At 33.3% G+C, this 23,510-nt stretch overlaps 1 protein-coding gene across 6 annotated transcripts in view; it reads left to right on the forward strand.

Annotated features, from left to right (window-relative positions):
* CDC42BPA (CDC42 binding protein kinase alpha) overlaps positions 1-23,510 on the forward strand; it is a 157,026-nt gene that overhangs the window by 96,163 nt on the left and 37,353 nt on the right. For 5 of the 6 annotated variants that reach the window (XM_081941643.1, XM_081941642.1, XM_081941644.1 and 2 more), the window contains exons 12-21: positions 3,760-3,893; positions 5,737-5,979; positions 6,298-6,408; positions 6,958-7,205; positions 11,932-12,037; positions 13,242-13,366; positions 15,609-15,714; positions 16,985-17,133; positions 18,821-18,912; positions 21,846-21,922. In XM_081941643.1, coding sequence (XP_081797769.1) covers positions 3,760-3,893; positions 5,737-5,979; positions 6,298-6,408; positions 6,958-7,205; positions 11,932-12,037; positions 13,242-13,366; positions 15,609-15,714; positions 16,985-17,133; positions 18,821-18,912; positions 21,846-21,922 — 1,391 coding nt within the window. The remainder of the gene's footprint in view (positions 1-3,759; positions 3,894-5,736; positions 5,980-6,297; positions 6,409-6,957; positions 7,206-11,931; positions 12,038-13,241; positions 13,367-15,608; positions 15,715-16,984; positions 17,134-18,820; positions 18,913-21,845; positions 21,923-23,510) is intronic. The other variant, XM_081941640.1, reaches the window with a different exon arrangement.

Consider the following 23,510-nt stretch of genomic DNA (forward strand, 5'->3'; position numbering starts at 1 on the left):
ATGATAACAAGAGGGCATGGTTAATTTGCTGTCCTGAATAAAAACATGGAGTGTATTGTTTGTTCTTTTATTTTCTGCTCTTATAAACGTAAGGATTCTAGGTGACATTGGAATTCACTAATGGCAAAAAGATAGATGAGAAATCTTATTACACAAGTCGCTATAATAAAGCATGTAATAATTGCTAGCTTTAAAGGGAGATTTTATAAATCCATCAATAAATCCTAGTCACTATTACAAAGTAGAGTTTCTAATTCTTAATTCTGTTCCCTGTGATTTCCATATATAGAGTTTTTTATTTTCATAATAGCATATCTAGAATATTTCAACCCTAATATTTTGGGTGAGAGTCTCACCCAAATCTGTAGAGGGGAAAAATAAAGGAGCTGCCTCTGCACTTTCTTCCATTATCTTTTAACTAACTTCATCTAAAGTTTAGATTCAAACCTTTAAAGTTTGGATTTCAAAACTCAAAAAATAATATCAAATTAATTTAAAAGGCTTGGATGAAAAGAAAGATTAAGACTTCCTCTTTAACCCAGAAAAAATAAATTGGTCATTGTACCAAAAAAAGCCCTCTCTTGCGAAGTGAGCAAGCATAGTTTCATAGCTGTCACTCAGATATTCAGGCCCTGAGATTTTAAGGGATTTGAAAATCAAAAACTCCTGAATTATCCCTATATTAATTTATCAAAATTGACATAGTCTGATCTTAATACTTTTGTGGAAGATAGTATCAGAACTCGGGAATATGATCGTACATTTATTGACTAATAGATTTTATTAAGAGCAATAAGCTTTTGTGAACCTTTTACTAAGTTGCTAATTGGAAAAATGTTCTACAGATTTCTGATTACTTAGTATCTGCAGTAGTGCCCAGAACTATTTTCATTGTGCAGGTGTTGCTAATCATAGAGCCAGTTTGGTATAGTGATTAAATGCCAGAAATTGTGAGTTATTGGGCTGCCATGCACAAGGCACAAAGCCAACTAAGTAACTTTGAGTCAGTCACTTTCTCTTAGCTCTGTGAAGAAGGCAATGGCAAACCACTTCCAAAAAATGTTGCCAAGAAAAGTGCATTGTCCATGCAGTTGCCAAGAATCCAGTCTGACTGGAAGGCATAAAATCAATCTGTCTTAGTGTCATCACCTTAGCTGCTCCATTTTGCATGACAGAGATTCCCGGCATTCTTCAAGAGTAGTCTTACATAGACACTGTATAGTCTAACAGTGATTTAGCCAAAGCTTTGGTATTCATTGCCAGATCCAAATAGCTATAGAAAAATTACAGTTGTTACAGTAGATGCACTGTAAATGCACTGTAACAACTGTGGCATCAAGAAGCACTTCTAGACTACAGATCTATATTTTAAGGGAAGGGGGAATTCCCTTAAATTTTAAGGGACTATCTGTTGTCATCGTTAACTGAGAATTGTGGATTGTTAAGCAAGTACTTGTCCCAATTCAAGTCATTCCAGTCTTGATCCCTTTCTGCCCCGAGTAAGGTAAGAGACTGTCTCCAATTTACCCCACTCACCTATCTTCTCCCACATTTCACCCTGCCTTGCGGGGCAGCAAGCATCCCTAGAACTACATGGCTTTAGGGCTGCTTGCCACACTCTGGAAAGCAGCAGCTGCCTGAGTCCAGTCCCAGATGCAATCATCCTTGCCTACCTGCACTCCAAGACCTCTGCTGCTCTGCACTCTGCTGTTCTGTAGACTCTAAGACTAAATATTTTTATGAACAGCACAGTAAAAAAAAAATCTAGCATTTTTTCTATTTGAAATTTCAAATAGCTTCTTCTATCTTATTCCTTGTTCCCAAGAAAATGATCTGTCAGCATCTTGGCAATATGTCTGAAGCAAAAACAAATGGACACTTTAGGATAAATTAGGCTCAAGATATTATACATAATGAAAATGAATGATTAATATTCTGGGTGTGCGTCCTTTATTTCTTTTAAGTGACTACTAATTTGTTTTAAAAATAAAAACTTGGGGAGTAGATTACTTTTGCAGTTTCGGAAATAATAACATAAATGTAATAAATATTAAATTGAAATAGTTTTAATTATTTAATGTACCTTCCTTTAATTAGGAGTAATTAAAGTCAACTATTTATAATAAAATGTGAACTACAAAATTTTGTCTTGAGTAAGGAGGCAACACTTCTGATGATTTTAAGAACATGCACACAAAATACTAAGCACCCTTCTGTTTAATTTACTAAATTATACACCAAAGCTTTTAGCTTAGACAGTATCTCACCTAACTACTATGTACAAATGTTATACAGTATGTCTTATTACATTTTTCTTAAGAGAAAATAATAGCATAACCTGCATTACAACTTGTGATTCTGAATTTCATGAAGATGAATATCATGAAATTAACAGTTGCAGATAAGAATTTCATGTTTACTTAGTCAAGGGTATTTAATATCTGAATTCAAAGTTTATTTGTAGAGATTGGAATGTTTTTCCTTATTTAGAATTAAGTTTATCAACTTTAAGACTAAATATTGTAGGTTCTATTGTTTCAACATGGTGACTTCGAAGAGCTTATTTATTCCTGGTTATGTTATTTCCTATGTTAGTCCCAGTTATTATCTCTGCATATTCAGCCTGCTCATGTTTTCATAGTTCTGTCATCTGTCCTCTGTTCCTATATTCTGAAGTAACAGAAATAAGTAAGATGGAGTCAAAATTGCACAACCAACCAAAGCACAGATATTAACTTGATTTTGTATTTTTTTTCTAAAGACAATACCCATGGGTTGATATTGTACCAAAAATAATAAAGAAAATGTTAAGAAAGCATAAGGGCCCCAATATGGTTTCTTCTAGGTAGAAATTCTTTATTTTTTTCTGTTCAGTTTTATTTCTCATCAGTATAGAATAGATATTTCAAAATGAGAAATGAATTTCTTATTCTGGTGGGCATGTGTCAAAGTTAATGTCTCATTTTATAACAAGTGGATTCAGGGTATAATGATATTGTTTCCTGTTCAGTCTGTGGGCCTTTTGACAACTAATACAGTGTTTTTCTATAAATCCCTTTGGTTTTTTTAAATTCAGATTATTCATATTATTATGCACATAAGATATATCAGAGAAATATGTCTCCAACTAGAATTACCAATGGCATTAACTAGGATATGTTTATATTTTATCTTTAGAGGCTTCATACACCTAGGATCTGTAAACACTACCTAGGGAAGGTCATCGCATACCCTGTATTAATGACCTTCCTTGAAATTTGGACATTCCCATTTTAAAAGGCCTTTATTTAATAGGAAGTTACTATTTTGTTTTTAATTGATTTATGAAGAAAGAAAATTGTGATCAACCTGGAATTTTTAAATTAAAACTTTATAATTATTTTTACTAATGCCAAGCTCCCCAGGAAACAGTATCCCATTTCTATAAATAATACAGAGGGGAAATTCCCACCACAACATTGTAGGGAATTCTCTGATCTAGGAAGAGAAAATCTAAAAATAGCAAAATTTACCACAGACCCCACACTAATCCCTGGCCTTAGTCTGAAGCTCATTTTACATAAGACACAATTTGAAGAAGAAATGGAGGCAGGATCACTTACCTTTCATTTTAACTGGCAGAAAGTTCTGCTACTATAGTCAACACTTCACACATACAAACTGACAAATAGTACCTAAACATCAACTCTTCTGTTATGAGAAGTAGCAGCAAGACTTCTATTTTAGTGTTTTATATTTCTCAGTAATTTTCTCTTATAGATTCTGGGCAATTAGAGCAGCAACTTGAAGAAGCCAGTTCTGCACAAAGAGATCTAGAAGATGCTACCAGACACATCAAAACTTATGAGAAGCAAATGAAAGCACTAAAGCAAGAGCGAGATGATCTTAATAAGGTATAAATAATCTGATGAACATTTTTTATTCAAAAACAAATTCCTTGTGTGTCCAATCATACTTGGCCAATAAAGAATTCTATTTTATTCTATTCTATTCTATTCTATTCTATTCTATTCTATTCTATTCTATTCTATTCTATTCTAAAGTAACAGATACAAAGTTTGGGAATAGTGATATAAATAACATTCAGACATACTGTATTTGTGTGAATGCACAGAGAGAAAGGAAAATATTTGAATTTGGTAATCTGAAAATTAACCTTGGAGGTTAAATTATCTAGTAAAAACCATCATGAAAATCTGTGATAAAACATTTTAAAGTAATTTAAATTAATCTACAATCAATTATGGTGTATGATTAATTATAATAAATACTTAAATTGGTTAGATGTTCTAAGATAATAGAAAGAAGCAGTCATCTATGTTAATGTCGATGTTTATATTAACTAAATGTATATTAGATGCTAAATGTTGTTTGATGATACGTAGAAAGTCACACAAAAATTTGCTCACTAACAACAAATAGCAACATGTATATGTGACTAAATCGGAAAGCAAGGTTCTTTGACTTGTAGCATCTACGGTAACTCCTTAGTGCAGAATAAAAATTAGAATTGCTTTTTTTTCTGTATCAATGTAATAACAGATAGTAAAAAATAAAACTATATCCTTTGCTGCCTTCTTCCTGGGGAAAAGATAAATCTGAACTTCAAATAATATATAGAATGTTAGGGATTCAATAGAGGCATGTTGCTAATGGAATTTCATATGGCCATACACTATTGATTGTGTTTTCATAGAAATTACTATGTTGGTTTATTCTTTATTTTAAAAAGTGATCCAAGCAATGCTGTGTCTGTCCTTTCTCAGTACCTGTTGACTGTAGAGACCTAGATGAGGGATAACAGGCTTCAATTGAATTCTGGCAAGATGAAGTGGATGGGGGAGCTGGGGTCCTCAGGATCTAGTTATTTATCATCTTTAGTTCTGGATGGGTATGCAGTACCCTAGACAGACCCAGTACACAATCTGGGGTACTCCTGGACTCACGATTCCTGATCAAAGAGCAAATGGCAGTCGTGGCTAGGAGGGCCTTTGCACAGTTTCATGTTGTGTGCCTGTTGCACCCTTATCTGGATCATGAGATCCTGCATATGATCAGTCATGCCCTAGTCATCTCTTGGTTGGATTACTACAATGCACTATATATGGGCTACGGAAGCTACAGGTCATGCAGAATTAAGGGCACACACAGTTCTAGAGCCCTATAGTGTCACATATAACACGGCTGTTGCACAAACTGCATTGGATACCATTTTGCTTCTGGGTCCAGTTCAAGCTTTGGTTATTACCTTTAAAGCCCTACATGGTATGGATCCAGGGTATCTCACCCCAATGGGATTAGTCTGATCTGCTCGCATCAGCAGAAGAGACCTGCTGCAGACCTCATCTGCTAAGGAATTTTGGTGGGTGGGGCCAAGAAGGGCCTATTCCGCTGTGATCCCAACTCTGTGGAACACTCTATCACCAGATGCAAGAATTGTTCCATCCTTTTTGGCTCTCTAGAAAGGTATTAAAACTTGGTTTTACCAGGAGAGTAGTTCACACTGGAGGTGGTTTATTAGGTAAAAAGACCTTATTCAAGTATTTTGCCATCGGTCTCTTTGGTTCTGTTTTTTCCCTTAGTTTTAAAGTTTCAATGGACGTAGCTTTAAATTTTTAACTTCTTTTCTACTTATCTTTTTATGTTCTGCAAACTGTATGTCTTACTTGTTATAACTCTATTTAGTGCTAGAAAGCTAATATTTAAGGATATGTCCTATTTTGTTTCTGATTGCAGGAACTGCTTGACTCCAACGAGAGGTTAAAGGCACAAACCAAAGAACTGAAAGATGCACATAGCCAACGGAAACTGGCCATGCAGGAATTCTCTGAAATGAATGAGCGACTTACAGAATTGCATTCACAAAAACAGAAGCTTACCCGCCAAGTTAGAGATAAAGAAGAAGAGATGGAAGTGGTAATGCAAAAGGCAGAAAGCTTGAGGCAAGAATTACGTAGAACAGACAGAATAAAGAAAGAAGTAAGTTTAATCTGTCCGTCCATCCATTCATTTATCTGTCTGTCAAATTTTTAAAGCACCAAAAATTTACCTTAGGGATAGTATTACACAAGAAAGTTCACTTAAATTTAAATTAATGTGTTTGTCTTTTAGTTTATTAAACAATGGTAATTGGTAAATAACAGACTCCGGAATTCATTTTTAATCTTTTAAATATACTTATTGATATCATCTTTATGATAGAATTATATATGCAGTTGAATCCAGAAGTTTCTGGTGCATTGGTAAGGAAAAGCAATGCTAAAATGAATGTTTATGATTTTAAAATTATATTTGTAGCTGGAAGTTCATGCTGAAGCTGCAGCTGCTGAGGCATCCAAGGACAGGAAACTGCGTGAGAGAAGTGAGCAATATTCTAAGCAGCTGGAAAATGAATTAGAAGGACTAAAGGTTAGTCTTTATTGATTTTACCATTTTAAAGTGTGAGTGCCTTTTTCTGATGTAGGGGTAAGAGACTTACAAGTTGTTATTATTTACATTAGCTAATTTTGAATGCCTTTAATGGAAGGCATACTAAAATGTATAGAAATCTATCATTGAGAAATGAGGACTCTGGTAATGAAATAACGCTGAAACAATGACCCAAGAAGTCATGAAATACCCTCCCCCCCCCCAGTAGAATGGTAATGACCTGGATTCTGTGCATCCATTGGAATCCTATAATAGGAACTATTTTGCAGTGGTCTATTTTCTATTGTTAATGCTGAAAGAATGGATAATTAAGTTCATAATTTGTTATGCATTTATCAAAGAGGAAGTTCAGTTGAGAAACAAAAGCAATCCAGTGAAATGCAGTTTATTAAATTTTATTTTAAAATCATTGTCAACTAATTTCATTTTCATTTTTTTCACCTTCTCGGATGAATTATTCCTATTTATACTGTATGTCAGAATTTTCCAGATCATAAAAGCTAATTCTGAAATGTCTCTTTTTTGTAGCAGAAGCAAATTGGTTGGTCTCCAGGGGTGAGCAGCACAGAACATCAGCAGGAAATAACAAAATTAAAAGCTGATTTGGAAAAGAAAATTGTTTTTTACGAAGAAGAACTGTCTAAACGAGAAGTAATACATTCTAATGAATTAAAAAATCTGAAGAAGGAATTGCGTGATGCAGAGGTCCAACAACTTGCTCTCAAAAAAGAAATTATGATATTGAAAGACAAATTAGAAAAGACCAGGAGAGAAAGGTATGACCATTTATGTACAATTCCTCTGTACTTTGATATTTTTATGATTTTAAAAAAGTTGATACAGCTCAGATATTTATATTTGGATACCCATATAATATTCTATCCTGAAGTAACAAATCAATGTGTTTTAGCCTTTAAAACAAAATCATTAGGAAATGAAAAAAAGATTCATTAGATTCAGTATGATCTAGCACGATATATGTAAAGATTGTAGGATCTTTGCAACTATATGTACACAATAAGAAATGTCTTTACATAGCTCTTTCAAACTGTTTTACTTAAAAGATGAAGAATAATGCACAATGGCGGTAAATTACCTTGAAAGAGGCATTTATGTATGCCTCTTCCATTCACTGTCTAAATAGTTTGTATGTATCGGCCTCACTTTATCATATTCTCCTCTTTTTTTGCTCAACTGGAGGATTCTGAGCAGAAGTCCATTCTGATAATTATTTTTCTAGCAAAAGCAAAATTTGTTCCAATTATTTGAATGTAGTCTTTATACATGTGAATATTGGTAGCAGTTTCTTTTTTAGTAGATTTCATTAAAAATAGACAAATATATTTTTGATTGGTGGTATCTATTCAAAGAAACAGGATGTGGGCCACAAAATGTGCTTTCTTATTTAAAGTACATTTAGATTATAGAATTAGAAAGAAATGTTTAGAATCACCTACTCCGTGGAGGAATCTGTATTAAATAATTCCTAGAGCTAACTGTCTGGCCTTCACTTGAAAACATCCAGAAAGGTAGCATCGATACTGAATTGCTCTTCTTGACACAATATATTTTCTTACTATTTGAACTAGAATCTCTGCTCCTGTAATTAATTTATAACTTGTAGAATAAAGACATGGTTTTGATTTTCTGTGCAACATTCTTTGAGATAATTGAATCCAATCTCAATAGTGCTTATTCAAGATGAAATATCATTATAATTCTCAATAACTGCTCTAGTTTTTTCTGAATCTTTCCTAGAATGTATTGCACATTTTTGGACACAATACTCAAGGTTGGGTTCTTTGCAACAAATGTGACCTGTATAGAGATTTTATACCCAGGTGTAGTAGATCTAAACTGGATCCATTTATAAGTTACTATTGTACCACCATGGGATGCTGTTGGATCTGACTGCTAATTTTCAGATATCAGTTGTCCTGGATTTCAGCTGTGCAGGATAATTGTATTATATAGTACCTGGTCCTTAATAAATTGCTTCATTAAGCATTGAATATTTGAATGGTTGGCTCCAACCAAATTCTGTCCCTTGTGAATATTTCGTGTTCTGTTTATCAAAGTTATGATTTTATAATTGATATTTTTATTTAGAAAAGAAATGCCTTGGATTCTGTAAAAAGTAAAAAATAGTCAGGAAACACACTTGATAAAGTGACCAAAACAGATACGGTAATTTGTGAAAAATAAGCATCGTATCACTTCTGGCAGTACAGATTAATTGAAATGAATAGTATTGGAATTTATTTTTCTATTTTTTAAAATTAAATACAAATAAACGAATAGTAGGTAAAGTTTAACTCTCAATCTTGATAATGTTCTTGCAATACATGTTATTTTAGCTTTATCTTTCTTCAGTTGTTTTTCTGTAGTTTATACTGATATCAAGACACATATCAAAGAAGGACTTGCTTTGAGATATATTTTTAAAATATCTAGCAAAAATGCTGTAAGGAGAAGACTGTTTAGTTTGTTAGAAAATAGGCAAAATGAAATATTTTAATGACTATTAAAGGAATGGCCAAGACGACATTCTATTGTAAAAACTGTTTTTGAAAAATGACAACTCAAAAAGATATGTACCACATTGTTTTGTTGCATTTGGCAAAATATCAGGAGTATATACTTAATTCTAAGTTTATGATACTGAGAGTCTCATTGTGGGCATCCTTATTTAGCAGAACTATTCTAAACTAATTGTGCGCATTACTGCAACATGCATTCATTCCACTGCTCTGCCTTTTTATTTGTATCTTCCACTAGTTTTTAGACAAAAGGTGCTGGAATATAGAAGATAATTGTATCAGGGTTGAAACTTGAGAACATGGTATCTAAAATTAATTTTCTTCTGTTAAATTTGAACCACCAAATAATTTTAAATTCAGATTTTTCCCTTGTACTATTCTGAACCAGTTCCATTTCTTTCTACTGTACGTAGCTTTAGCTGTAGTATTCAACATCAGATCTCTAAATCTATCATCAGAGTTTACATAAAGTTCCACCTCGTATCTTTTGTATACTGCAAAATAAAATATTTTTTTAAAAAAAATACTTCTAGAAAATCTGTGCTAAACACATATATCAAAATAAAGATGTAATCGTATGCTTAATTTAAAGAATGGTGAACTGTTGTCTGTGAAGTTAGCCTTAAACCCCAGTCTGAGGCATAGCTGTGTGACCCATTATCCATTCCCCTGAGAGTTAATGCTTTAATCTTTGTTGGCTTTTCCCCAGAATGTTCATCATATGCATGGAATTTGTTAGTTGAAGAGAGGAGTGGATGGTGTTGGATTACAGATTCAGAGTTTGAACAGCAGTTATTAATATGCAACACTGTTGGAATGAAGTGTTGTGTTTCAAATGATGCCTAGCAACATGCCAATTCAGAACTGGTTCAGATATGCTGTGTTGTATTTCAGAGACTGGTTGAAAAAAATAATTTGAAGGCAGGGTATTTTGTTCCTTTTCTCTACATTTTATTCTCATAGTTAAACTATGATAAACATTTTGGAGTATTTTTGGAGAACAGTTTGTAAATTCTGTCCTAGAAACAAGCATAATTATAGGGATTGTGATAGATTAAACAATCTTATTTTCTCAGGTATCTTTCTCTTTTGCCTTCAGTTCTTGCTGAGCAAAGGTATATAAAATTATAACTAATATAGCACAGTTATAGCTAGTAAATAGCTATATAATAGGCAGGGACTAGAGGCAGGGGCTTTTTTGTCTTGGGGTTAAACAGTTTAATCATGGGGTGGGAAGGGAAATCCACAGCATTTCATCTCTGTTTCATGTACTTAACTGAGGACTATTTATTATAGCAGAATTTCATTCTGCTTATTCTATGTTAATGTAATACTGGTGGTCATTATAAAACTCTAATATGCTTCAACTTCAAATAAAATTATACTAGATAGATACCCAAAATTGCAGGTGCAACAAAATGACGTATACTTTATTCCAGAATTTGCCACAAAACAAGCTTAGTAATTTTTTGGGTTGTGTTCATCCATAGAAACTATGACATCTTTTTACCTTGTTTTATGGAATAGAACCACAAAACAAGTTCAGACAAAACAATTGAATACATTTAGTTCCATTAAACAATCGAATACATTTTGTTCCATTAAAAAATCAGCCAGAAAGACCCAGTTGTGGCTTGATCTCAGTTATATCTATTATTGTGTCTGAAGTTCAGATGCCAAATGGAATCTGAATGTAGGGGAAATTGACAGTTCAGCTTGAAATGTATATGAAAACACTTTTTATTCATAAACATGTGATATATGTGATTCATTTTTCCACAATAAAACAAAGCAAATTCTGTCAGGTAAAGGTTGAAAACAAGTAGTGATTTGAAGATGTTTTTGTGACAAGGAAATGCAATCTACAGTGTAGGTAACCTTTTCAAGTATTATGTTATGATATGACAAATGCAAAAAGGACAGTTTTCCCCTACGTGAAATAGTTTCTGTAATTTTTCATTTTTGTATATTGCCAACAATATAGTTGAAGTGCATTAAAAAGGAAAGTGAGTTGGATCCCACTGTCCTCCCCCTGTATTCTGCCTCACTGATTTCTCTCTTTTCTAAAGGATCTTCCAATCATCCAGTAAAAAAATTTAGAAGCAGGGGAAAGACAATTCTCATTTTATTTTATAAATCTCAAAAGTAACATTATTTATGCAGGTTGTTCTAATACGAAACAGTTTGGAGACTGTTTTACAAGATGTTATGAGATATGTTGTTTCTCCCTCGACATAGTTATTGTTCATCTGAAACAGGAATGTAAGGAGATATGTTCACATTTCTTAGAAACGTCTGCCCCTCTCACTTTTAAGTTTTTCATGGCCTATAAAATGTTACTTTTGCTGAAAATTAGGAATGCTCATATTAAAGAAGATTTCTTAATGATAACTGAGCATTTGGATGTTTCAGGAATTTTGTTATAATTAGACCAACTTTATTAACTTAATGGGAATCTCTATGCATCAAGCTTTTCAGATTTTGAAACCATATATGGCAATTGTTTCTTTTATACTGACTGGGATTTTGAAAATGCCATGTTATAAAAATGAGTAAGCATATTGAATCAGAACACTTACTCTGAACTGTGACTGTTTGAATTCATAGACTATATATTATAATAATGAAGCTGAAGGAATGTCATCCAGAACATCCATGCAATATAATTCTCTCTGAAATTAAAGGCCTTTATTCAGTTAAACCTAGACATACTTTGATTATAATGATGCATACTTCAAACAATCCATATGTTTAAGTCATTTATTGGAACCACAAACATCTGCTAACTTAAATTCTAATATTATATGGTGTTATTATAGAGCATATTGTATGGATTACTATATTCTTTTTGGTCTTGGTTACTGCAAGATCTTAATATTTTTATGTTTATTTTAAGTTGTAACAAAACATACATGAGGAACTTATATTTTATATATGGTAACTGTTGCACATTTTACCATAGCCAAAATGAAAGAGAGGAGTTTGAAACAGAATTCAAACATAAATATGAACGGGAGAAGATTCTGCTGACTGAAGAGAACAAGAAGCTTTCCAATGAACTTGACAAAGTGAGTGATCTGTTGTTTAAATATGCATTAAATGTATTGAACAGAATTAGGTAAAGTTGATAATAGAACATACAATATTTATTTGTTGAGATTAATGTATATTGACATCAGTCTTACTAAGAATAATCTAGGTAGCTAACAAAAATTTTAAAAATACTACAAATAAGTAAAAAAATATTAAATAGTTGCCAAAGAAATAATGCCACCAAGAAATATAGGCTCAACTACTCTCCAGATACATATGCCCAGAAAAACAAACAGCTCTTAAGTGTTTACCAAAAGACCAATGTAATTAGACAGCAGGTTTGGGTTGATCTAATCTTGGACAGTATGGTGTTCCAAGGGACAGGTGCTGTGACCAAAAAAGTATACTTTTGGGGTCCCATTGGATGACATTTCCTACTCAGTGGGATGACATTTCCTATTCAACGGGACCTCCTGCAAGATTCGATGAGATTAGTAGAGTCAATTGAAGAAAAGATTTTATAAATAACAAACAATACCTTTAATTCTAAGCAGAAGCAAACTGGAGGTCAGTGAAGCAAAGAAGTAATGTAGTAAGATGAGCCATTACAGCAGCATGTAGAACACGTTTCAGTAATCAATTTAAGAGGTAACCAAAACACTAATTATGGTATGCAGTGCCTCTTGCTACAAGAAAGATCACAAATGGTATATAGCAGAAGGTTGTACAAATGCCCTCCTAGCCACATCTGCCATCTGCTCCTCAAATAGGAGCCATGAATCCAGAAGGACGCTCAAGTGGTATACTAGTTTTGCCTACCTATCCAAAATGAAAGATGGAAAGCAGTTCCAGGTAGCTCTAAAATCCCAAACCACTTAGTCTTATTGGATCTTGCTGTTCTTGCTGAAGTAAATAAAAAGATATTCAGCATTTGCCTCAATGTTTTTAATGTTACAGTATTACTTTGTTACACTGTGTTACTTTTACAGACAATATGTCAATAATGACACTTTGGAAAATTTCAGAGGTTACAACTGTTTTTGCAGAAAGACAGCTGGAAAAAAGAGTACATAATAAATATATGGAATTTAAGAAACCTCGTGGGGCAATACATATGTGAATGTAATTAGTGCCTCATTTAGAGTTTTTAAATGTATGATAAGCTCAGAAGAAAGCACTTTCAGATCACTATTGCAGAATCATAATTGTGATTATAATATTTTTTAAATATATATTTAGTTTACAGCAATGTATGAAAGACTAAGTATAAGTAATCGACAACTTGAAGAAGAGATGAGAGATCTTGCTGACAAAAAAGAATCTGTAGCACACTGGGAAGCCCAAATTACTGAGATCATCCAGTGGTAAGGACATTTTTCTGTTTGTGACTCATGCAGTAAGGTACATTATTTTTGCGTAACAAAAAAATATTTTGCAGTTTTGCCATCTATTTTGAGCCTTCTCATAATCCCGACCCTACTTAAAAGAGCAAATCATGTCTGACAAAGTTCTTGACCTTTCAATAAATCACAAGCCATACCTAAGAGAATTAATCTCACTTGCTTATATTTCATTATCTATATTAGTTTCATGAATGAATATATAATAGAACAAAAGAGTAGATAAAAACCTTGACCTGTTATTATCCCTAATACTAAAATATTTTAAGTGGATAAAACATGGTAGAGACACTTAGTACTTTCCTTAAACAGAAACCAATACCATTGAATGCAAACTGATTTTCCACTAAAAATGCTTATATCAAATAGATATCTTTCTGAATGACAAAGCTAAGAGTGAAAAACAAGGATAAATTCATAATTGTTCATGGAAAAATACTTTTGCTGTAATCTGTTGTCCCATTGTTTTATATTTAGGTCTAATTTTAACTATCTTTTCTACAAGTCTTTTAACATTGATTAATGTTAACATGATCTATCAGCCTAACATATTTTCATCTTGCTTGCTTTCATAACAGTTGTGTAGTTATTTTTTATTAAAAATAAACAGAGTCGTTTAGAGAAGCATTTAGCTCATCTGCATTTTTATTTGTAATGTAACTTTGCTATCCTTATATAGAAATAGTTCTGTCTCTCTCTTTTTTTTTAGTGGCAGGACAATTTGTATCATTCTGAAAAACTTGGATTGGTCCAAGTAGGTTACTTATGTTCTGAACTGACATAATTTAAACCTAGGACCATGATCCATGTTTATTTTTACAGCCTGATTTATAAGCAAAAAATAAATAAATAAAAGCTGCATAATTTTGGGGGGAGGGGAATTGTTCTTTGCTATAAATTAAGTTTTGTTTACAAGAAAAGAAATATAATATTGATATATAATATTTACTGAAAACTAGTAGAAGCAATCCAATGGTTATATTGAGCCAAGATTCCTGAATCACAAGGGTTTTACATAAAATAATTATATTATTTCACAATTTAATCACAATTTTAAAAAGTTGTGATTCCTTACAGCGGTTACTAAATATGTGCATATCTTGCTTAAGGATAAGTGTTAATTGGCTGTCATACAATAATTCTGAACAATTGATTTAGTTGTAATATGGAATAAAATTAAAATTATGCATCTGACAAAGACTCAGAATTGAACTGAAAAATGAAGAATGCATTTATGCATAGAAAAATGTGTCCTTGATTAAGGATAAAGATGTACATATGTAAGATGGTGCAGTTACATCTGTTCAAGGGAATTTTATTATCTTGGCTGTGATTCTAGACATCTGTTTTCAGAACTCCATATGGAATTTTATTGATGATCAGATTCTATATAAAATTGCCATATTGCAAATTAGGATAATTCCATTTCTAATTCACGTTATATTCATTTGCTGGTTGCAAGTCAACCTGGTATCAACCTACATTGAGGATCACACACTGTTGGAGTAATTGATATGTAATTTGAGGATGTAAGACATTAATATCAATCCTTTATGATGGTGAGATTTCTATATGATTATTCTGAATCTTGCAGACACTCCTTAGCTCCATAATATGGGCACATCACCATAGTGGTCTGCCCTAGCTGCTTTATGGATTTCATTGGTTTCCAACAGGTGGAACAGTTTGGAGAGTTTCCCAGCAGGCTGCTTGGCAATTCTGTGGAGAAAGTGGTTAGGATCTAGAATACCAAATTAGCTGCTTGATGGGATTGCTCCCAAATGACCTCTGCCAGAATACCAAACCATTCTTGGTTTACTAGGCCAGGTTCAGATATATATTGTGGCAGTAAGAATCATGTAGTAGCAATTGTTTTCTGCACTTACTGCACCTGCAGAATGCCTGCATCAGGATTATGTTGATCATTCCTTCTGTGATAAAATACCATTTCAAACCAGTTTCGTATTGCTGATAGGTAGAAAACAGGCATTGATCTCAACCTGATAGAATTGTTACTTTTCTACTCCCAAAGTAATGTCATACCTTGAGATTCAGCTAACAGGGAATAATTTCATAAACATGTTAATTGTGTTAAACTTTCACTGCTGCTTTCCTCAACTTTTTTTATTTTACTTTCCAATGTAATTATGTTCAAATACAGCCCTTAGCTTTTCTAAAGTTTTTAAACTGCTCATTGTTTGCTCAGGGTGAGTGATGAAAAAGATGCTCGAGGTTATCTTCAAGCATTAGCTTCCAAAATGACCGAAGAACTAGAAGCATTGAAGAGCTCCAGCTTGGGTGCAAGGGCAACAGTAAGCTTTGGATTTTCTACATGATTCTGGTTCTAATAATCTGCTAAGCCATCAAATAAATGCTTACTATAAGTTGTACCAACTGTTGTACCAGTTTAGAACCAGACACTCACACCCAGGCACTTAACTTCTTATTTACTATGTAGTTTTTCTAATTCAGAAAAATCACTGAATGTCTATATCATTGTAAATTATGGCATAATATAGCATGCAAATATTTGTATATACATAATTTAGATTTTTCTTCAAATTCTTTCTCCCATTTTTTTAAACAACCGCACCTATAAGAGAACTCAATCTTGCTTGTGTCACTATTTGTGTTGTTGCTATTAAAATTATATCCCTACCAAAAACTGTTATTTGTAAACTTCATAGGAACTATACATGGAAAACAACATGGGGAAAAATATGTAAACTACCATTACAGTTCTGTTAGGTTTCCTCTTTGGTTAGAGTTAAGGTTTAGCTGCCTCTGTAGAACATAATCCATTAAGTTAAATTAAATCCACTAGATCAAGGGTTCCCAATTCCCGCTCTGTGGACTGACACTGATCTATGGCATGCCGGAAACCGGACTGCGCAAATAAGCAAAGTCCCATTCAGAGGATGCAGGCAGCACACAAAACCATGCCTCTCCTGAAAAAACTCTTTCCACAAAGCCCAAAAGATTGGGGGCTGCTGCACTAGAGACTTTTTAAATTTATTTAATAATTATTTATTTCATAATTATTAAATAAATTTGTGTAAGAGGATAAGAGTGACAGAATAATATTTTTATCAGAAAATGATTTTCTCTCTCTCTCTGTAAATAAGTCTTTTAATGCTTAATATAGTCTTTGGCAAAAACATTTAATATTTACTCTTTATTTATTACAATTTACATGCCACCCCAATAGCCTAAGAATCTTGCCAGTGAAGCCATACTTTTATTACTTAGACTAAAAAAGCTTTCATTGATTAAAGTGAAGTAAAGATTGTTCACTCCTTTCCCTTACACCCTTTTTGGAAAGCTCCAAAAAGCTCAAAAGCTCCTCCAAAGTCATGGAGGAGAAGTGGCCAAATAGCAAAACAAACAAACTTCCATCTTCCTCCTCTCTTTCCTTCCACTGGATTTTGGTCCATTACATACACAATAAGTATCATATCAAAAAAAGACAGCTCTGGATCCACCCACTATCTAAAAGAGATGTTATATGTTTTTTAGAGTTTTAAATATTAAGGTATTAGGAGACATATTAGCTAATAATATTTAAAAACATTTTCTTTGAAGGACATGCCTTGGAAGATGCGTCGCTTTGCGAAACTAGATATGTCTGCAAGGTTAGAGCTACAGTCAGCCCTTGATGCAGAAATACGAGCCAAGCAAGCCATTCAGGAAGAGTTAAATAAAGTTAAAGCTTGTAACATTGCAACAGAATGGTAAGATTTAATTATTCCTTTTAAGATTTTAAGCAGCTTGTGACACTTTCTGTTGAGATTCATCCTGATAAATTCAACATTGTCATTGGTTTCAGAAACTGAATATAATAGTTTGATGGCCTGCCATAAAAACCCCAATTTTCTGTGTATAATTTGCAGTTTATTTGAAAGTTGTTTCCTGAAAACAATTGAAAGACTTCAGCTAAAAATAAATGCCTGTCATCTTTTACAACCTTAATAAGATTAACATATAATATTCCTTTGACATCCTATTAGAATACCTGACAAATTCTAAGAATTGCTTTCCAATTGTGGTTTTTCTATCTCTTGTACTGAATTAGGAAATTCTTTATTTAGGATTCTGTTTAGAAGTAGTTACTAGGAAACAACATAAAATCTTTATCCTTCCTCCCTTCTATTCATCCATTTATTTATTTATTAAGAAAATTATATAGCCATCCAACACAGTGATATTTCAGGGACTTACAGAAGTAAAATACCACATGCAAAACCCAATGAATCCCTGCCATTAAAAACAAAATAAATATTAGTTGTATTAGAAAGCAGTTGTAGTGATAAGAGTTCTACATAGGTTTTTTCCACAATAAATCATGCTAAAAATAAATATTATTTTATGTTATAATGCATATAATATTGTTTTTATATGATGAAAAATTTCTGCATAGAGTAAATCATTATATAGAACATAGTTTAAAATCTCAATTCATTAGAATGATATTTATATATGTTAAAAATGTTAAAGAAGTTCAAGAATAGGTATATAAGTGTCCAGTGCAACCCCATCATTAGAAAAAAAAAGACAAAACTTACTTCACAGTGTAATAATTCAAATCCTAGTCTTTTGTATGTGTCCTGACAAAACAAAAATACATAAGTCACATTTTGTCTTTTGATCTTGTGCCCCCCCACTGGCAGGCATATAATGACTTTGATACCAGTGTACCACCTTGGCTTTTACAAGGTTGACAGCCATGTGATTTTTTATTAATAAGATTAATAATTTACAAATATGGTTCTGGGGACCCAAAGATATCCTTAGAACATAAAAGTATGAGTTTTTGCAACTTTGTATTTCATATAAAAGTGCAAAGGAAAAAAAATTGCTAGGTTCAGTTGGTGGGTTAGAGCCTGGGCATCTGGACAACTGGAGGTTTGCATTATGGCAGGGGTGTCCAAACTTGGGAACTTTAAGACTTGTGGACTTCAACTCCCAGAATTCCCCAGCCAGCATGGCTGGCTGGGGAATTCTGGGAGTTGAAGTCCACAAGTCTTAAAGTTCCCAAGTTTGGACACCCCTGCATTATGGCAATCATGCTATAATCATTCACAGCACATATGTCTTCCCTCTATTCTGCCTGCTTGTTAAGAATTATCATGGAACTATCACAATCCAAATCGATAATTTTAAACTAATCATAAAATCATATTGTTCCTTTGGGTGCTTATAAAACAAAATCATGAATCAAACAGAAGTCATTATTTTCCTTTTCAAGCTTACTTATTGAAATCAAAAGCTTTTGTCCATTTTTATGTTATATCTTTTGTTTAATAGTGAGACTTAAGTGGGCTTTTCCTAATTGAAGGACACTGCAATCAACTTTCAAATATAACCACATCATGATCCTTACTAACTGGGTGTCCTTCTTTTTGTTTTGTTTGTGTAAAGCAAATTGCAGGAATCTGAAAAGAAGAACTCCGAGCTGTTATCAGAAATAGACAGACTGAAAAAAGAGGCAGAAGAACTTCAGTCAGAAAAGGGTACGGGAACTGACATCCAAATAAAGCTGACTGGTGGTGGGTACATCTTATCAAATCAGAATGTCCACTTACGGAGTGTTGACAGAATCTGTATTTTGAAGATTCTGACTCTTGAAGTGTCATCATAGCCCTGGCATGATAAGATGTACCCACACAGCTGTTACAAAATTAAAATTATCTTATGTACTCTTGGCATACTTGAAATACATTTTTTTTTCAGATCGTGTTTTTGTTTGTGCACTTATAGTCATTCTATTAGGAACATGCAATACTTTATAGTTTTATTTCCTTACGAGAAGGTGATTCTTAATTTATTCTTCAGTTGTCAAGTACTACTCAAACATCAGGTATATAGAATAGAAAAAACATATAAAATGCATAGTCTTTTGATCTTTGATCATTATAAGCTAGAATCCATGTGCTCAATTAAGTCTTATGAGTTTTCTAAAGTAAACCTTTTATAGGAAGTTTAATCTATTGAGAATTGCATTAATATAATTGAAAATGTTGGTTGATTTTACTATTTATTCTAAGGAAGAGAACTTCACATATACACAAACACACCGGCATTTTCTTCATCCTATGTCTCTTGGGAAGAAACAGCTAAGAAAGCAACTATAGAGCAGTATCTTAGAATATGAGAAGATCTAGAAATGGACCTCTAACTGTGATAGAATCTATATCTGTTTATAAAAATCATACATTTCAGTTTGTGAATGGACACTTGAGGGCACCTTATTTAAATGATTCTATTGTAAAACAAATTCATCCATAACAATTCAGGAGCAATATAGCATCAGGGATGAAGATTTAAAAGTAATATAGTGTTATATTAGCACCTTGCCTTACAAGGTGAAAGAGTAGATCTCAGGACCAAATGCAAAGGATAGGATGCATACTGAGGATGGATTCAGTCGTTGTTGGGTTTTTTGTATTGTGTGATCATTGCCGAACAAAACAGATGCTACTGGTTTGTTTGCTTATTGCAAAACAATGTACATATCCCTGTTTACAGTAGTTGCTTCTTCAGAGATCTATATGCTTGCATTCAAAGAATCTTACTGTATATCAAAGAGTACAGAGTACAGAGCCATATGCAGTTGAATTTTAATTTCTCTTTTGCATATACTATTCACTGCTTCATTTTAATCCATGCAGTGTTTCTCTCTATCTCCTGAACCTGGCCCTCCATCAGGTGGGAGGCAGATAGATAGAAATAGATTAGCATTTATTTCTGATTTCCAATAATTTAACAATTGTAAGTAAAATGCATGTAAAATAATCAGAAGAATTTTCTGACATTCATTCAGATTCAGTATTCTTTTCTTATTAAGTAGATATATTTAGCCAGCTCTATATACAATTTTAGAACAATCATAGAATTCCACATTTGTAAGTCAGATGTGTAGGAAAGTCAATTCTTCAGCTCATGTATTTAATAAATAAAACCTGTTTTTAAAAGTATTTTCCATCGCTAATTTAAAGGTGAAAAATCATCCCTTTTGATGCCTAATTCCATCTTTTTATTATTTTATACTTGATTTGGCAGATGGATCTTACTTCGTAATTAAAACTTGGAGACACCCCTCCCCCCCCCAAATCACATTAAACAATTGCCTTACTGCTCAAACTTTTTTACATTAATATTTCCGCATTACTAAAAGCGTGCTTGCTGTTCTTAAAATCAGGGTGATTTTATTTGGTTAGAGTTAGGATGCTAGAATGTATAGGATGCTTGTTCTACATAAAAGAGTCAAATGTCAAGTTTGCCTTGAACTTTCTGTATTGAATACTGGGTGTAAAGTTGCCAAATGTGAGCCATCAAAATTGGAGTTGCTGCTATCAAGCAGTCTTCCAGATTTATGAAGCCCAGAACTGGTAGCCACGAACTCAAGTTGGTGACACCAGATGGTTTATGAGGCTTATACTAATGTGTATCTTGTTGGACACACTTATCATATGCAAATACTTGACTGTTTTAGTTGTATCAACCAGGAAAAAAAATCATATCAATGCATGATAGAAGCTAATTTGTTAAAAAAAAAAATCTCATTGGGGCAGAGTAAATGCTTTGGGATTAAGTTCCTGTTGCTGCAAGAAGGATCAGATTAGTTTTAGACAGAAAATAATAATTCAACAGTCTCTCTCGTTTCCTTCAATACAGTAGATAAAAGTCTCCAGATTAAGGTTGACTCCTGATAGCTTTAGGAAATACTGATGCCATTTTCTTGGTAACAGTGCATCTGTCTGAGATGTTTTCTAACTCTCAATCTAATCTGTAGTTTAGAGATTCCCTGATAGTGTGCTATTCAAATGCTAATCAGGCTTGTCCCTGTTTAGTTTTCCAATGTCAAACAAGATCTGCTGGGTTATATTGAATAATAGCAGGATTTTTGCTGAAAATTTTATAGAGACACTCCTTTTTTCATCAGCAAGCACGTTTTTTTAATATCTCCTTTCTATTTTGAACACTGGGCATGAGGGAACACACTAATGGAACCTATAAAGGCTGGGGAACAAAAAACTTCTCAGTAAAAACTGAAAGGAAAAATTGCCTTAAATCATGGGTATTACTTACGTAGCGTAGTAGATAAAGAAAGTATGTGTTATTTATGTATGTATGCATTAATTTATTTGTTTGTTTGCTTATCACATTTCTGTACCGCCCACTTCCCTCAAAGAAGGCCTCTGGATGATATACAGTAAAATCAATTACGACATAAAATTATAAGTCCAGTTTCTCATGTTTTAATTGGGAAGATCTTATGTAACAATTGGTATCAAAATTCAGCAACTGGGAATAAGAAATTTTTAAAAATATTTTGGGAACAATCTGATCTTAAGCAGAAAGCAACAACTTAAGAACAGCAATAGGTAGATCAGTACGTGTATGATTTTTTTCTGTTGATTAAAATCATGCTGTTGTTTTCTAGGAGTGAAGCATCAAGACTCACAAAATTCTTTCTTGGCATTTTTGAATGCACCTACCTCTGCTCTGGATCAGTTTGAAGTAAGTAATTTGATTTATTTCTTAATATTTTGCTGTTGCAAAGGATGAAGTTTATGGTCACTACTGCTCTGAAATCATAACTGCAGTTATTATGTTGCAAAAAAAATCAAAATATTTTGATTCATAAGGAATATTATTTACTTCTTTTGTCATTTTCTAGTTGTAAAAAGGAGAAGGAAAATGTTTAAAATATGTGTATGGTGCTTTTAATGCAGACTTCCTATGTGCCAACCTAAGCTGTATTTCAAATATTATGACAGAAGAGCTTTCTTTTTTTTTGCCCTTTTTTAAAGTCTTGAAACTTAACCCTAAAATGAAGCATCTGTAATATTTTCAGAACTAAAATTAGTCCTCAGATAACAACCACTCTTTCAGTGAATGAGACTGAATGAGTAGTATGCAATGGACACTTGGCAACTGGCTCACACTCATGACAGTTACAACGTTCCATGGTCACCTGATCCCCATTTGTGACCTCCCCTACAGTTTCCCACAAGCAAAGTCAATAGGGAAGCTGACATGGAAGGTCACAAGTTGCTTGGATAAGTCTCCCACACCTGACAGTAGGCAACTTGAGCCTTGTGGTGCTTGCCCCAAGCCACCCCAGGCCATTGTGCACCCTGGGGTGCCCTTTCCCACCTAGCATCAACCATCCTTATTTATCTGTTTCATTCATGGACATAATATAACAAAGTTATTAAATATTTCTGAAGTAGAGAATAGAAAGAGTTGTATATAATGGAACTAGGACAGAGATGGATTGTAGCCTTCAAGGGGGAGAAACATGATGATGGTAAGAAGGTGAAGCCTAAGGAAACGATACTTAGAAGCAAGAATTCACTGATGACGCAAGTTGATACTAATGTATTTCCAATTAAATGTAGCCGTTCTATCAATATATTTACTGTTTGGCAGTCATTTGTTTCAATATTAAAACATGCTATGACAAAATCATTCCCATTACAGGTAATCCTCAATTTACAACTGGTGATTTAAGGATTATTCAGAGTTATGATGGTCTTGGAACAGATGCTTTACAACCTGTAAAGCACTTCCAGCTGTCATAAAATATCATGGGCCCCCATAGTTATATGACTGTGTTTGAAGCACTTGGCATCCACCTTGACTTTGTCACCAGTTTCTGGCAAAAACTGCAGTTCACTTAGCGACCACAGTGCTTCACTTAATGGCCATCACAAAATGGCAAAAATATGGGTCTAGTCACCTGACTGCCATGACTTACAAGCAGATTTCCAGTCCCCCCAGTTGTAATTGTAAGTTGAGGACTACCTATAATGATTATTTTGTTATCTGGTAAATGTATGGTCCCTTGGTCTGTTTTTAGTGTGGGTGAAAGAATATTCATTATTTGTGGATTACAGTTAGTTAACAAAACTATGGAGAAGTTATGCTAAACAAAATAATCAGTTAGTCATTTCCAATTTTTCTTTATTTGATTTCTCAATAGTATGGTGATGTGGTTGTTTTCACAAAACAGACATTTTCATCTATCTATTTCTGTTTCTTTACTGCTGTATGCATTAAAATAGGATTCCTTTTCTTCTTCATCTTCTTCTTCATTGATTGA

This window comes from Natrix helvetica, assembly GCF_964273705.1.
Source record: "Natrix helvetica genome assembly, chromosome: 2".
Taxonomy (NCBI): Eukaryota; Metazoa; Chordata; class Lepidosauria; order Squamata; family Natricidae; genus Natrix; species Natrix helvetica.